Here is a 16,270-nt window from a genome sequence, read left to right as displayed (position 1 = left end):
TTTCAGATGCTGTGGATTCAGGGAATGTGCTGGTTTTGGACTCTCAGATTTTGAACTCAATGATTGGGAGCTTACTGCCTGGAGGAATCTTTGGAATGTCTCAATCCTGAGGTAGTTGCTGTGTGTCCTCTCACTCCCACGCTGATCTTACGCGTTGGCATAACAGTGGACCCTGAGCAGTGTATTTTCTATGGCTCAGGGAAGAGACTCGTTAAAGTCGGAGCCTGTGTATTGAGTTACTCTCCCATCTGTGAGGATGCACAACCGACCTCTGCAACAGATGTTCCTACAACTTTTATTTTCAATAAAGTTTCTGTGATGTCCCTTCAAAGACCTTACTTTAGGGAAGAGGTTTTTTTCTGGAATTCAGCCTGGGTTTTGGTTGTTTTGGGTTTTTTTGTTTTGTTTTTCTTTTAGGTATATTTCCATTATATGCATCAGAATTCACTTTTCCCGCGTAGGTGTAAGATTGCACAGACCTTCCCGGCTTTCCTGGCTGCAGATCAATGAGCATCAGCTTCCCCACGCACCAACCCTGTCTGAGCCCCAGCAGGGTTCGGACAACGCTCCCAGGGACAGGCTGGGATTGTCGGGGTGTCTGTGCAGGGCAGGAGTTAGACTCAATGATCTCTGTCCTTCCAAATCAGCATATTCTGATAATTGTCCGCTGACCAAACATTTATAGAGGCGCTTGGCAACTACTAAAAGATCAGAATAAACACCTTCTTCTACTCCAACCCACCATGTAAGTGCACTATGAAAAGGCACTCGAAAGCCCCGCTCGCTGAGCGCTGTGCCCGGAGCCTGCCCGGGCCGTGCCCGGCGCTGCCGCGACACCGGCGCGTCCCCGCCCCGCGGAGCCGGGGCCGGGCCCGGGGCGGGGCGGCGCGGCCGGGCCGGGCAGGAAGATGGCGAACGTGCAGCTGGAGTTCCAGGCCAGCGCGGGCGAGGCGGACCCGCAGAGCCGCCCGCTGCTCGTGCTGGGGCAGCTGCACAACCTGCACCGCCTGCCCTGGGCGCAGCTGCGGGGGAAGCTGCAGCCGCGGGTCACCGAGGAGGTGAGGCCGCGCCGCGGGTCCGCGCCCCCTCAGAGCCCGGCAGCGCCCGCGGGGCTCCCGCTCCGCGTGTGCGCCCGGCCCAGCGGCCTCGCGGGGCTGCGCGGCCCCGGCCCTGGGCCCGGCTCTGAGCGCCGCTGTGCCCCGGGGACCCCCCGGGCCGGGCCGGGCCGAGCCTGTTGCTGCGGCGGGGCCGCCCGGGCAGCCGCTCCCGCAGCCCTTGTGCCCACCCCGGCGGGGGAAAGGCGTTTTGCCCTCTCTGAGGGATCAGGGGGCGGCTGCAGTGAGCGCTGAGAGCCCCCTCCCCGCCCGCAGCCACTGCGGTGGGGGCTGCGGACCTGTTTGTTTAGTGGCGGTGATGGCTTGTGGTAGAATGATAAACGTTTTGCATTGCGGCTTTTAGGTCGCTAGATGTTTGGCAGGGGTTTTTATACAGGGCTCCCCAGTGTCTTAAGACAATATTTACCCTTCTTGGTTTTATTTGTTTTTAATTAAATTGCTATGTGAAATAATAATTCGGAGCTAGTAAATCATTCCTCGTATTTATCACTAGGAAAACTGTCTCAAGTTAAGAGAGCTCTGAACCAGCCTGTGCACTAAACAGTGTGGTTTTAGATTGTAATTCATATGGCTTAAAGCAGATGCTTGTAATGGAAAGTACGTTTATATTTTCTGGTTAATGAACAGGTTTGTCAAATTTCCTGTTTCTCTTCACTCCAGAGGTTGTTGTGCACAATTTCTTTGTTTCCAACACCTAAACCCCTGTCATTAAAAAGTGCCTAAATACAGCAGGAGTGAGGTGGGAAGGAAAGTCTGGCTCAGTTCTTTGTCTTTATATCCTCCTTTTTCTCCCCAGATCTGGCAGTCTGCTCTGAGCACGCTGAACCCCAACCCCACGGACAGCTGCCCGCTGTACCTGAACTATGCCACGGTGGCCGCGCTGCCGTCCAGGGTCAGCCGGCACAACAGCCCGTCCGCAGCGCAGTTCGTCACCCGCCTGGTCAGGAACTGCCTGCCCGGGGGGGTCCACAGATGCATTGTTGTAAGTGGCTCTTGAAATGCTGCTGGTGAAATGTCTGGCGAGTGTTTTCTCGACTTTTCCGGGTTGTAGCTGTCTCCAAGGAGACTGGAGGTGGACAGGTTTGACTGATATAATTACCCTGACATGAGTGGTTTTGCACTGGCATGTAGGCAAGACCTGACTGTAATGGCTTGTGCATGCTCAAGCACATTAGGAGGAGGAAATTAAGGCTGGATTCGTATGGAACATCTTCAACCAGGAATGCCCATGCAAAATGAACTATTAGTGGCTTTTTCCAAACTAGGATTTGGGATGTCAGCACATGCTTCAGGAGGTTGATGTAGCCTAAGTGGAGGGTGTTATGTCTGTATCACAGAACCCATGAGAGATGCCTTGCTTGTGTTGTTCAGTGAGTTTTAAAAGTCTTGATGCAAATAATGCTCCAGTGTGAGTCTTTTTCAGCACTGGCTCTTGGACTTCTTTGGTCATCTTCTATACAAGCCTGATGAATTTATTTGTTTCTGTGGATTCTCTAATTAATATCAGATTTGTGGGTTATTGGAGAAGACTCATACAGCCAGTGTCAGTGACAAAATTTAGTAGTACTCTTCACTTGGAAAACTTATTTGCAAGAGTAATAACTCTACTTAATTTTTACCCTTTGAAAATGTTTAACTGAAACTGCTTTCCATTGGTAATTTCTATAATGAACTTCTGAAAAATAATCTACCTGTTACCAAACTTCTGGGTCAATACTAACCACATTCTCGTACAATTTCTGCCTTCACATTCTCATATAATTTCTGTCTTTGTTACTTCTGGTTTGAGCACATTTTGGTGCTTCCTGTGCTTTTTTTGGTCTTGATCTGTAGGCTAACCTGTGTTAATTGCACTGGTATAATTACAGCAGTCCAGCTCCCTTATAAGGATGAACTAATTGCAGCAGTGTAATTCATTTCCATATGGGAAATGAACTGGACCAGTTCACTGGGGCGCTTTCACACTGCCTCTCTGTCCATGCAGAACACCATGAATGAGCTTGTCTTGGGCAGTGTTATTTCCCACCCAGCTCCTTTTCCCCCTCTTCCCCAGTAGCACCCCAGATCCTTTAAGTGCAGCCTTGCCCGTGGGTGCAGTGTGACATGTTTTGTGCTGGCTGCTGTTGCAGATGGTGTGTGAGCGCTCCGAGGTCTTCGCCTCCGCCTGTGCCCTGGCCAGGGCCTTCCCCCTGTTCACACATCGCTCCAGCGCCTCCAGACGCACAGAGAAGAAAACTGTGACAGTGGAATTCTTCCTGGTTGGCCAAAACAACGGACCAATGGAAGTGGCAACACTTAAAGTAAGATTTTGGGGGGGTTTTGTCACCTTTTCCTTCAGTTTGTTGCGTGTGCAAACACCTGTCTCAAGCTGCCTCTGGAATAGGTGTTGTACAATTATCTTAGCTCAGGGTTCCTTGGAGCTGATCAGTTCACAGCGTCTGTGAGTAGAAATACTGAACAGATTATTGCAGCAGATTCTGAGGATGTCAGAATATCAGAATTTACATTTTAGCGGTGGGAAACACCAAACAAACAGCACAGATAAAATGTCTCCTCTCTCACGTGTATCACAGATACAAACTCTGGTTTTAGCCTTAATACAACACTGTTTTTGCTGTGTGGGCTCTCACTTTTTTCTACCCAGGCAAAAACTCTGTGTGACTGTGCAGGTGAATATCACAGTGAAGTCACTGAAAGTCACTTAACAGGGATCACACATGGCCTCTGCTATTTCTGTCTGATGTACCTCTTTGGCTGAGTTTTTCTGGCAGAACTGTGGCCAGAAACAAGACCCTAAGAAACAAAACACCTTGGAGATGAGCTGTCCATGACAGTGAAATATGTCCAAGTCATCTTTCAATGGCAGAAAATCAAAGACTGTTTCCCTTGTTTGACTGTTCCAGAGAGGAAATGCCACATCAGGTAACTGTTGGCATGCCAGGTCATTCCTCCTCAAGATCCATAAACTTAAAAGCTATTCCAAGATTTGCAGTTAATCTGTTAAGGAACTCCCTGTTCAGTGCTCCAGGTTCTGGGCTCTAGTACAGATGGATACTTCCTTGGCTGATCAGTCAAGTGAGGTTACAGAAATCCCTCAAAAGTTTTGGCAATGGATTTGACAAAGGGTGTGGTGTTGCTGCATTTGAATTCACAGAATTACAGCTTTAGGGTTTTGGGGTTTTGCAGTATCTTTTTCTCTGTGCTTGGTCTTTATTCCGTGAACTGCTTTGGCCCTAGAAAGTGGTGCCAGCCCAGTTTTCAGCAAGGTGACAAAGACAGGCGTGCTGAGAGTACAACTCTTGATCACTCCATTTTTCCATGCCCCAAATCAGAAAAAGCATAGCTGTTGTCAAAAATAGTTCCTTCAGATAGGTAGATTCCAAACCACTTGGGTTATTTTTAACTTAAAAACAAAGCTGCAATTATTTCTACCTCTTGTTTTTCCCCTTGATGTCAATGCCAAAAATATTACTGGCTTCCTCTTAGCTGAGTTTGCACCCCTTAAATTCAACCAGCACCAGACAGCTAATGCAGAGCATGGAAGAAGCATGTGGTAAGACATTTTTATCTAAACCTCTCCTTTGGCATGTTGTATTTTACACCTAGTGCATTGTACAGGGTATTTTATGGTGAGGACTAGCAGGGATTGTCAGAGCTTTGCAAGATTAAAGGCTGCCATTATCCAGGTTCTCTGGAGCACTCTGGAAACACAAACACAGGCACAGCTTATTTCTGGAAGTCATGCTGCTCCCCTGGGTCTTGGCCTTGGGGTTAGAGCACCTCGTTCTACCTGCATGGCCCTAACAGGGAATCACTCCAGACAGAGCTTGGCTCCTGAGGAGGTCCCTACCCCTTTAGGGACAGTAAAGCAATCAGAAGTAATTGCAGGGACTTGGGCACCATTCCAAAGCAAGCCAAGGTTTAGGAGTGTGCTGGGATACAAATGTATGGAGTCCTTAGGCTGGTCTGGCCAAGCCAAACTTCAGATACCTCAGCATGAGTGAGTGAGTGTCCAACACCTCAGATTCCTGTGAAAGCCATCTTGACTCACCCTTGTGCTGTGTGTGGTCCTCAGTGTAGTGTGGCTACTGGAAAGCTTGCACAAAGTTTCCTTCCTCCAGGTCTTAGGGCTTCAAGTTGTTAGTTCATGGGAGTTAAAAGTTTGAAGCTTGGTATCTGGTGTCTTCATGGTCCTTCTTTTGCCAGGAGGATCCTTCTGTAAGGAAACAGCCTTGGCTGCTTGACCATTTTGATTCTGTCCACTCTTGCTTAGATCAGTTTTTGCTCAGTCCAGGTGAGGGTCGGTCCATTTTGCTACAGAAATCAGGGAACAGTACATGTTTTACACAAACATGGAATATCCCAGTTTCCCCATCGGCCTGCCATATAGAATGTCTCACAGCAGTGATCTTTATTTCCCTCAGCCACTCTGCCTGCCCTGTACAAACTCTGCAGTTTCCCATGTTGCAGATTACACAATCTCTGCAGGTTTCCAACCCCAGCAGCCCATAAGCTCATTGTGACTTCCTGAATTAGCTGCCTCTTATCTTTCTTTCCTCCATTTCACATTGCCTTCTTCGTCTCCCTTTGGTAATGGAGAAGGATACTAATTTTCAACACCAGTTTGCTCAGCAAAAGAATACAGTTGCTTAGAAATTAAAGCACATAGTAAAATAAGCTGGACACATACAAGAAATAATGGTTAGCTTGGCTGACATTGTTTAACTGCCTGTGGTGGTGGCAGTTAAGCATTAACATGCTCCAGAGGAACCACACATGTGGTGTTGGCTGCAGAGGGATAAATGCAAAGCTGTGCCAGAGCCCAGCCCCTCTCAGTGTCCTCCCTTGTGTTTGCAGTGCCTGGCCAGTGCCACCGAGGGGGTCCGGCTGGCCGCGCGCATCGTGGACACCCCGTGCAGCGAGATGAACACTGACAACTTCCTGGAGGTTGGTCCTGCCCCTGATGAGTGACAGTTGCTAATTGGAACTCTAGACTGCTGTAATCAAGCCCTGGTGTTGCTGTCTCTCAGTGCAAGCTGTGTGTCAGCAGGGGGAAGAGAATTCAACCAGGGGTGCTCAGGCTCTTCCTTTGGCCTTTCAAGTTTCATAGAACTGTGCAGAGTTGGAAGGAGGCAGAGTTTACAGCTTGGAGTAAGGCACTGGGAAGCTGAAAATATTAGTTCCTCATTTGGTCACAGCACTGGATTCTTGTCTTAAACCTGATGGTGACCAGTGATACTGAAATCATGGGACAGCAGACGGATTTCCAAATGAGTTTTATCATCAAGATCTGGAAAGCTGTTAAGAATGAAATTATTCCTGTCCTATTACATCATGATCCAATCGAGTGAACGGTTGTCCTTTACCTCAGATTTCTTTTAATGGCAGAGTCTAAAGGTCAAATTTATATTTTATGCCATAGTAAGTCAAGGATGTGTCAGTGGAATTGGGCCATTGGAAAAGGAGCACCAGTCCCAAAATTGTGAATGCTTGTATGTGTATGCATGCAAAATCACAAAACCCCATAACTGAGTACCCATTTGTGTGGAAAGGCACAAATGTGTCCTGATGATTGACTGACAATGTCCTTTTTTCTGAATTACTAAGGAAATCAAAAAAGTTGGCAAAGATCTTGGGATTACTCCTACCATTATCCGAGATGAGGAGCTGAAAGAGAGAGGCTTTGGAGGTACATCTTGTTGAGTATTACACTTTTTTCCTAGCAGATGACTGGAATGTTCTGCCATTGTGATGTTTCATTTGCACATTTTTCAAACTGTTTTATTGCCGTAGTATTCCAAGAAAATACCCAGAGGGGCTGCCTACAATCTTTCTTCCTCACAGGTTTAATTCTGTTTTCAGGTATCTATGGAGTTGGAAAGGCAGCTCTGCATCCTCCAGCCCTGGCAGTTCTCAGCCACACTCCAGATGGTGCCACACAGACCATTGCCTGGGTGGGCAAAGGTATTGTGTATGACACTGGAGGACTCAGCATCAAGGGAAAGGTACAGAAACCCTTGTTCTGCCACTGCCTTTGCTTACACTGCTGTTTGCTGACGGAAGCAGTTCAGATAATGTCTGTAGGAAACAAAAGTACCTTTTTATTGAGTTAAATGCTTGCTCTCTTGTCATCCATATGGACACAAACTATCAGGGGAGAAGACCAAATAGGATTCAAGGACCACTGCAGAACAATTCAATAGCAACATGATATTTTGCCCTTTAAATATTGCCTGCTGAAAGGCAGAAAGTAGGAACAAAGATGTTTAATTTCTGGTTTCAAAGTTAGAAGCAAAACCCGTTGGAGTTGGCCTCAGTGTGAAACTTGTAAACGATGTTTTCTTTTTACTTTCCTAACAGTTTAGCAGCCCAGGTTTAGTATTTTTCAGTTCTAAGACCACCAATAAGCAGAGGCACATGTTGCTTGTTTGTGTTGATGACAGCTGAGCACTGTCAAAACCAGAGTCTCAGAAGCATCAGAAACACTGGTTCTAGCAGGCATTACTGTGAAATTCTCTTTCAAAGACAAAAAAAAAATTCTGTGGTTCTGTTTAAACAGACTACTATGCCTGGAATGAAGCGAGACTGTGGTGGAGCAGCTGCTATTTTGGGTGCCTTCAAAGCCACTGTAAAGCAAGTAAGTAAAATGTGTTAATTGATATCATGTATCCCAGCACTGCCAAGGAGCTTGGATATATTCCCAGAGACAGAGGCCTGTCTAATCCTGAAGTTCTGACCTGCCACTGCTCTTAGTGAGCTTGAGCCACTCTGCTCTTTCTGCTATTCCAGGAAAATATTTCACATCTTTACTGGGATCTTGAGATTTGTGAGAAATTCCTTGAGTGCTGGTTTTTTTTTAAGGGTCTTCCTTGAATTTCAGAGTTTGTTTTGTGGACTGAGTGGTTTCTGGTTCCTTGAATCAGGTCTGTACTTGAGTTATCCAGTGCTGATTTTGTTTAAGCTGTGGGATTTGGGGCAGCTGTTGTCACCTTAGCAAAGAAGGGGATGAGTGACTCTGGGATATGAAGTCTTTCTATATTCCAAATCCTGTGCCAGGTCTAATATTAACCTAGTGGGTAAATAGCAGCTCTAGTGTCATCAGGAGCTGCTTGTTGGTTTGCTTCTGTGGTCAGAAAGTAGTGGGGGAGCTGAGAAGAAGCCAGGTATTGAAATATGAAGAATTACAAATATTCCTATTGCACTTTAACAATGCAAGCTGGGGAAAAGTGGCTGCTGCCAACAAAACTCTGCCCTCTCCACAAATCCAGTGACTGAGTCTTGCTGACAGAGCAGCTATTGCCTCCAAGGAGTATCCAAAGTTCAAAAAATATTTACTGCTGCAGATTAATGCATAGATCTGATGGATGCTTTGTCCAGGGGCTGATCAGTGCCAAATTCCCATTTCTCAATAGTCTAGCTCTGTGCCTTGGCCCTGACAGCATGCTTGATGTGGAAAGATTGTAAACTTCACAGTTATCTGCTGAGAATTAAAATTGAAAACAGATTTGTGAGCTGCATCTCAGGCAGAATAACTACCTTGCATAACTAAATCCTTCAGAAAGTTATGTCAGAGGTCTGCAAGGGACAGGAGCTGGAATGTAGAGCTTTGGGATAGCCATGGCTGGGGGACATTGTTTCAGAGGCTCAGTCCTTGTTTCCAGAGTAGTTTTGTGTGTGATTGCCTGCACTGAGAGAAGTTCCATTCAGTCACAGTAGATGTGAGCACCAGTGATCTGTCAGTTCATACACAATTACTGCAGCAGTGAATAAACTGCCAGTGATGTGTTTGGACTAACTGAGCCTGGAGAAATCTTTATATGTAAAAACAAAAGAATGAACTCAGTGCCTCATTTTACAGTCTCGTGTGAGAAGACCTGTAAATGACATCCCAGCTGAAGAAATGGTCAGAGAGGCAGTGGGAAGAATTTGTTGTTACTATTTCAAGTCTTTTTTTTTTTTTTAATGCTTTTAAGAATAAAAGAAAGGGGGAAGAGGTTTCACTGAGCTATGCTTTGTCACAGAGACTGAAGTGGGAAATGTGTGTTGGATAGAAAGCTCAGTGGGAAGAGGGGCAGAGGTTATTTTCCATCTTCATAAAATATCTGCCTGCATGCTGTTCAGCAGTTATACAACATGATTTTAAAGGCTTTGGATGTCAAAATTAAACAAGTGATTTTTCCTAGAAAGATGCATTTCCTCTATTGTGAGCTTTCCAACACAAAAGAGAAGAGAAAAAGATTGACTTAAATTTTTGATTTCTTTATTGTTAACGTGATCCTGCATGCTAGCATAGTGAATCCTGCTTTTGAGGAGCTGCAGGCAGAATGAGCTTTAGGAAAAGGCAGCTGATACTGGAAATAGATTTTCACTGTTTGACAGTAGATTAACAACATGTCTCCCTTGGAGGAGAAAAATGCAGTGCAGTGCAGTGAGGCTGTGAATAGTTGGGTCATGGAGGGAAGGTCCATCTCCAGCAATGCTGCTTGCCCACCTGCTGGGCTAGAAACTGGAATTACTTTCTGGCTTCTAAATGCTGCCCATTATTTTGAAAGGTTTTGATTGATGCCTTTGCCCTTTAGACTTCAGAATATGAGCTGATTCAGCAAGCCCAGATTTCTTTAGCCACAGACTTTTATCAAGAGATTAAGAGCCAGGTTTTCCCCCAGAATTTGATGTTGTTAAGGTTAACTGTCTAGTTAAGGAGAAACAATGTTTTCATTTTTTAAATGCTGCTGACTCCCTGTCTGTTCCTAGAATCTCTCCACACAATACAACTGCTGTATAAATAACAGAATCATCATCCATTTTAAAATACCATCCATAACCACATAAGCATTTGACTTTAAACCAAAATTAAAACATTATGAGATAAACTAGAAGAGAGGAGGCTAACGAAAAAAGAAAAAAACCCACAACAAAACAGGTTAAAAATGCTCTGTGCCTCCCATCAAGAATGGCACATTTTAAAAAACTCAACTAACACCCACCCACCTGTCCAAAAACCCCACCAGATTTCCTTTGAAAATTATAGCATTGCTGTCAAGGAGTCTTAATCCCTCACTGATTTCAGTCCCAATAAGTCAGCTTGATGGGAATCAAAAGCCTTTTCTCCCCTCTGGTTGTTACAGGGGTTTAAGGACAATCTTCATGCTGTTTTTTGTCTGGCTGAGAATGCAGTGGGACCACGTGCAACGAGACCTGATGACATTCATGTCCTTTACTCTGGAAAGTAAGATTGTGTCTGTCCCTTTCCCATAAACAGAACAAAAATCATTTTTCTGTTAAGCTGAGAGCCATGCAGATTGTGAAGCTGTCTATAAACCAGCTTCCCTAAATATTGGTAATTGCATTTCAGACATCCATAGCAGTGAGTTTTAAGTGTGCTTAGATTTTCCTGTGGGGTATGTAAATATACATCAAAATACATGGATTTCATGAGCTGCACTTCCCTTAAAGCACTCAGAATTTAGGTGGTTTTTGAAGTAGAACCAGTTTTCTGGGTCCATCTGCAGCTGCACTGTGTGACAGAGCAGCAAAGACAGGCCACCATTGGTTCAGAATTTGTTTTAAGAACAGATGTTACTTCTTTGGCAGTGATTTGTAGAATCCCAGCATCACACAGGCCCAACAGGTTGAGCCTGCCACGAGGGCAGCACTGTCACTTCCCCTTTCCTCGTGTGCTCTGTCTGTATGCTTGGAGCTGGGGAGTAGCAGCCCTACAGACTTGCAGAGTCAAATAAGAGAAGCACGTGAGGTCTGAGGCTGCTCTCTGAAGAGTCCTGACCTCCAGCCTGAAGCAGTGCAGTGTGACATGCCCTCTCTTCCTCCCAGAACTGTGGAAATCAATAACACTGATGCAGAAGGGCGCCTGATCCTGGCTGATGGAGTCGCTTACGCCTGCAAAGACCTTGGGGCTGATATCATTCTGGATATGGCCACTCTCACTGGAGCTCAGGTACAGCACTGCACATTCATAACTCAGCTTCTCTTCTGTTCTTTATGCAACTTTTTTGCTTTTGCATACTTAAATTAAAAGTGGTGTTCTGATGACATCAGCAGCTGATGTAAGCAGTCCAGTACTTCACGTTTGCAGTTCAATTTATAATTACCAGAACTGATTTGTTAATAGTGATCAGGATTTTCTTGTCCATGAAATGGCTTCCATTTCAAGTCATACACAGGCGATACAAATTTAACACCATTATTTTCTAGCACCTGTTCCTGTTTTATACAAGGTTATATTGATGAGCAGTGGTGGAAGGTGACTTCTTCCTGATTTTGTCCTTTACCTCACCAGGGAATTGCTACAGGAAAATACCATGCTGCTGTCCTTACCAATAATGAAGAGTGGGAAAAGGCTTGTGTTAAAGCTGGCAGGAACTGTGGAGACTTGGTCCATCCTCTGGTGTACTGCCCTGAGCTTCACTTCAGTGAATTTACCTCTGCTGTAGCTGATATGAAGAACTCTGTAGCAGTAAGATTTCTTTCTTTTTTTTTTTTTAATTTCTCTATTACATAAAAATATGTGTTTTGTAGATAGACAGTGCCCTGTGTGGGCAGGAGAGGAATTGAGCAGGGCAACCCTGCTGCTGGGGACTAAGTCAAGGATTTCCAGTGAAGTTGGTTTGTAAGACTCTTCTAGGGCCACTCGTTAAGCTTTGAATGAAATGTGTGGAACTGTCTTTCCTCTAGGCAGAGTGAACCATTTACATTTTCTCTGCTGGTGAGACCAACTCTGTTTTTATTGCTCCCACAGGACAGAGACAACACCCCCAGCTCCTGTGCTGGGCTCTTCATTGCCTCCCACATCGGCTTCGACTGGCCGGGGGTGTGGGTGCACATCGACATCGCTGCTCCCGTGCACGCCGTGAGTGTCCTGCCCCTCCTGGGACACACCTGGGGAGCACAGCTGGGGAACACAGCTGGGAAACACAGCTACTGCCTCTCTTGGGTCCATCCAGTCCAGAGGGACAGGAATAGGTGGAGAAGGGTCCTTTAGAAAAGCACTGGCTCGTCTCTGTTGCGAGTTTCTTGGTTGGGTGGTTTCGTCTGTTCGTATTTTTTGTTTTGGTTTTAAGATATTCTAACAGCCACTTTAATCAGTGACATCTTTATCATTGTGAGCATTGACAACTTGCCTGGTCTCTGTTCATGGCAATAATCCCAGCCTTCCATTTTCAACCATGTTGTTTTAAGATGATTGACCAGAATTGATCATCTTTCCAAAAATATGTTCCCTTTGGTGGAACTTGTATTTTTTTTTTCCTAAAAGCCAAGCCAATTCACTCCACTTGCTTCTTTTTTTTTTTTAAACCCAGTTTACTCAGCTCATATTCCAAATCCAGGCTCAGGCTGGGTGGGAGATCCCCTGCCCTGAACAATGCTGGACTCTCTCCACCCACAAGTCAGTGGGAGCTCTGTTCCCATGTGTTAGTTTAATCCAGCTGGGACAGATTCCAGCGGTGGTGAGGATCCAGCAGCACAGAGCAGGGGCTGGCAGTGCTGCTGACCACCACAGCTCTCGTTGGATCAGCAGCCAAATTAAAACTAATGCAACTCCTCCAAGTGTGAACTCTGTGGTTTTGGTTTTGTTCTAGGGGGAACGAGCTACTGGCTATGGCGTGGCTTTGTTGCTGTCCCTGTTTGGAGGGGCCTCTGAGGACCCTTTGCTGAACCTGGTGTCCCCCCTGGGCTGCAATGGGGACTCTCCCCCTGAGGAGATGGAGAGGGACTCCAAGAGACGGCGCCTGGTTTGACACGGCCCAGCCCTGCCGGGCTCTGGCCTTACCTCACTTTGCACTGATCTGCTCTCAAGCAATGAAATGTCACACATCAGAAATTTCCTTTTTTTTTTTTTTATTATCATGATAAGATTTATTACTTGTTTCTGATGAAAACAGCCTGATGTATTGTTTAGTTTGGTTTTTTTTTAAATTATTGGTGCACACAGTTGCTGAACAATATCAGTGGTGCAGAGTCCAGGCTCAACTAACCATATCAGGAAGAGGCCATGTCCTCCTCTGAGCTCCTCACAAAACTTAACTAAGTGCATTAATGCATGAGAAGCTCTCTCTAGTCTGAAGAAGCAACTGCAGCTATTGCTTACAAAGCCTTCTGAATTAATTATTATATGTGAGGTTTTATCAGACATTTCTGCAGGGCCCACTACATCTCAGAACACAGGACAAGGAAAAAACTCTGTAGACTTGGCTTATTCAGAAACAGTTTAGCTTAGCAGCAAAGGAGATGTAATGAGAAAAGGCCTATAGGTGCTGTTTCTGCATGTTTTAATGTTCTTCTGACCAGTAAAATCAGCAAGAAGGGTTCAGAACCTATGCCTGTGTAATTGTTTCACATACAAATTACAGAATGTATTCATATTAAATGAGGAAAACAATAGAGGGACTGTGATTGAGTAAAATCAGTTTACAAAAGCAGAGTGGCTTCTTGCCACTTAATAAATTTATTATTATTAAAGAAGCTTACATATCCCATGTGGTGTTTGTGGTGTTATTTACATTTCTGGGAACACTGAGTGCTCCAAAACTTTGTGCACAACATCATCACCCTGCTCACATTCCTTTTCCCAGCACTCAGAGCTGAGAGAGGAACAGCTTGCAGCAAGTGCTTTGGGGCAGTCCTGCAGAACTTTCTGATTCACTTCATTTGATTCAGCAGCACTTGGGGTGCTCAGTGAGTTTCTGTACAAGCCCCAGGGAGCTTCCAGGCCCTGGTTTGGCTGGGACACCCACAGGAAGTGACTGGTCCCAGTTGATGTCATGGCAGTGACAGGGCTGGAACAGAGAGACCAAGTCCCTGTCCTGGGGCTCAGATCAGCCTCTGGAAGCATTTCCTGGCTCCAGCAGAGTCAGTGGTGAGAAATCCCCCCCAGCACCCCTTGGCTGCTCTGCAGATGAAGTCAGGCTGAGCTGTGAGGGATTGTCCCTTTCCCTGTTGGGATCTCTGGAGAACTGCTGTTGGCTTTAGCTGGAGTTCCAACACTGAGGGCCACCAAGAGCCTTTTTGATTAAAGCCTTCTTGGAAAGCTTAATGCAGAAGGGAGCAGGATGTGTTTCGTTCTGGTTGTGTGGCTCTATTTGATTGACAAAATGTAACAAAAAAAAAACCTGCTAGCCCAGAACTCCCTTACTTCCTGTATTTGTTTTTCCCTTGCTGGTCTGGCTCCCTGGTCCACCTGGGTTTTAAGAAATCTGTATCTGAATGAGTTCTGCCCTTGGTAATTCTTAACACTTGGTGTAAAGCACTACCTGGTGCCAGAAACTGCTGTGGGAAGTGTGTTGATTTAGTTTGTTTTATTAGACTCAGCATTGAGGCAAATAGCAGCATGTTCTAATTTCAGTGCTCATTTCATCTTCAATCTCCATCTTGTAGAAGCATTCTTCAAATTAATCAATTCTCATTTTGAAATGAAGTGGTTTGCCAGATTTTTACATAAAAGTGGCCTGTGGCTTTGTGGCACGAGGCTCAATTCTGATGTTATTCTCTGAATGATAACAGAGAAGTTTGATTCTCATGGCTGATTATCATATTCTTCAATTTTGCTGTGTCTCAAGGCATATAATTCTGCTGGATTTAATTTGGAAGGCACTTAATAGAAGCCATTTTTAAACCTAAGTACCTCATATTAAAGAAACCTATTAAGAAAAACTGAAAAGCAAATTAAATGTTTGGGAAATCAAAACCTGAAAACCAGCTGAAGTTTGCTAAAGGACAGTAAAATAAATGAATTCAACACCTAATAATAAAAAAGTCTGATGCTTCCTCTGTATCAGAGATACAAAATAAAAATCAAGGCTCTTTCAAATCTGTAATAAAATCTTTTGCTGTTCCTCATGTACATTTTTATTGCCTTCTGTTTTGATAAAAGGTCTGTTCTCCAGAGCACAAGGTTTGGGCCTACACAAGACAGTGATTTGTGAGCTGTATTTGCCAAATAAATTATTCTCTTTCCTCTGTGTTTGACAGAGCTTGCCCTGGGATCACTCCCATGAGGCTCACAATGTTTCTTAACCCCTAAGGAGTGGAATTTCAGTTCCTTCAGTTTAGTCACCTGTTTCTGGGTGCTGGGCAGTTTTAACTCCTGGTTTTGCCCTGAAGTATCCTGGTGTTAGACCTGGAAGCAATCTTCAACAGGGGAGATCCCAAAACTGCCTTACAAGTAGCAAATACATAGAAATGAAAATTACCAAAATAAGAATGAGCCCATGCTGAGCAGCAGAGCTGGAATTCGTCCCTGCAGCTGCCACCACTGCCAGCCCCTGGGCTGAGCAGGTTCCAGAAGCCCCCCTGACCCTGTGTCCCAGCATCTTGGACACAGAAAATTCCCCAGGCCCTTCTGTGTGGCAGAGCAGGAGTTATTTACAGGAAACACTTCCAGGCACCAGGGCTTTGACCTCTGGGTTTAGGTCTGCACTTGAAGTGTGTTCTGGCACCACTCAAGCAACTTTAAACAGCAGCACTCCCACACTGGCAGGGAGCACCTGCAGAGCTTTGCAAGCCCTGAGCAGCCCTCCACAGGTCACCTCAGTGCCAGCCTGGGGACCCCCAAACTCCAGGTTCCCAGATATGCTCCCCCTCCTGAGCCAGCCCAGGATCACAGAGCCTGGGAGGTGCCTCCTGGTGCTGTTTTGTGGGTCTTAGAGCTTAAATCTCTGCAGCTGGGAGCCCAGCACTTCTAAAAGGAGGGTGGCAGCCACGAGCTCATGCAGCTCTTCAGGAGGTTTCATTTCCTCCTTGGGGCTGTGCTGCTGGTCCCAGGATGGCCCAGGGGGGGCTGACACAGGCAGCAGCAGGTGAGTTGAGAATTGTCTCTGCCCTGGCCCAGGCCATCCCTGTGGGCAGCAGTTTGCTGTGGAATGTGTGGCAGACTTTGGGACAAGGCTGATCTGCTGGTTTGCTTGTTAAAGTGAAGTTGGTGCTCAGTCAGGGAAAAACCTGTCTGTGATGTGCTCAGCTTGTAAACCTTGCTGCAGGAAGGGCCTTTTCTGCCTCTGTTGTGTTTTGCCTGGAGGAAATTCATCCAAGAGTGGGTTTTATCCCATTTTGGCCCTGTGCTGCCTGAGCTGGGAACTGGCAACAGGCACATCACCAGAGTTTCACCTGCTGCTCCAGAAAGATGGGTTTGGGCACAACAA

At 45.7% G+C, this 16,270-nt stretch overlaps 1 protein-coding gene across 1 annotated transcript; it reads left to right on the top strand.

Moving 5' to 3' along the window:
• The first annotated feature begins 874 nt into the window (after positions 1–874).
• On the top strand, positions 875–13,609 carry NPEPL1 (aminopeptidase like 1). Its single transcript, XM_059862562.1, has 12 exons — positions 875–1,058; positions 1,912–2,097; positions 3,245–3,415; positions 5,973–6,062; positions 6,723–6,804; positions 6,978–7,120; positions 7,675–7,752; positions 10,244–10,344; positions 10,947–11,070; positions 11,413–11,589; positions 11,872–11,982; positions 12,713–13,609. Exons 1-12 carry the CDS (start codon positions 909–911, stop codon positions 12,869–12,871), a joined length of 1,572 nt encoding a protein of 523 aa, XP_059718545.1. The 5' UTR covers positions 875–908; the 3' UTR covers positions 12,872–13,609.
• Positions 13,610–16,270: the final 2,661 nt, after the last annotated feature.

The sequence above is a fragment of the Haemorhous mexicanus genome, chromosome 18, assembly GCF_027477595.1.
Source record: "Haemorhous mexicanus isolate bHaeMex1 chromosome 18, bHaeMex1.pri, whole genome shotgun sequence".
Taxonomy (NCBI): Eukaryota; Metazoa; Chordata; class Aves; order Passeriformes; family Fringillidae; genus Haemorhous; species Haemorhous mexicanus.
This window is presented reverse-complemented; position numbering and strand designations above follow the sequence as displayed.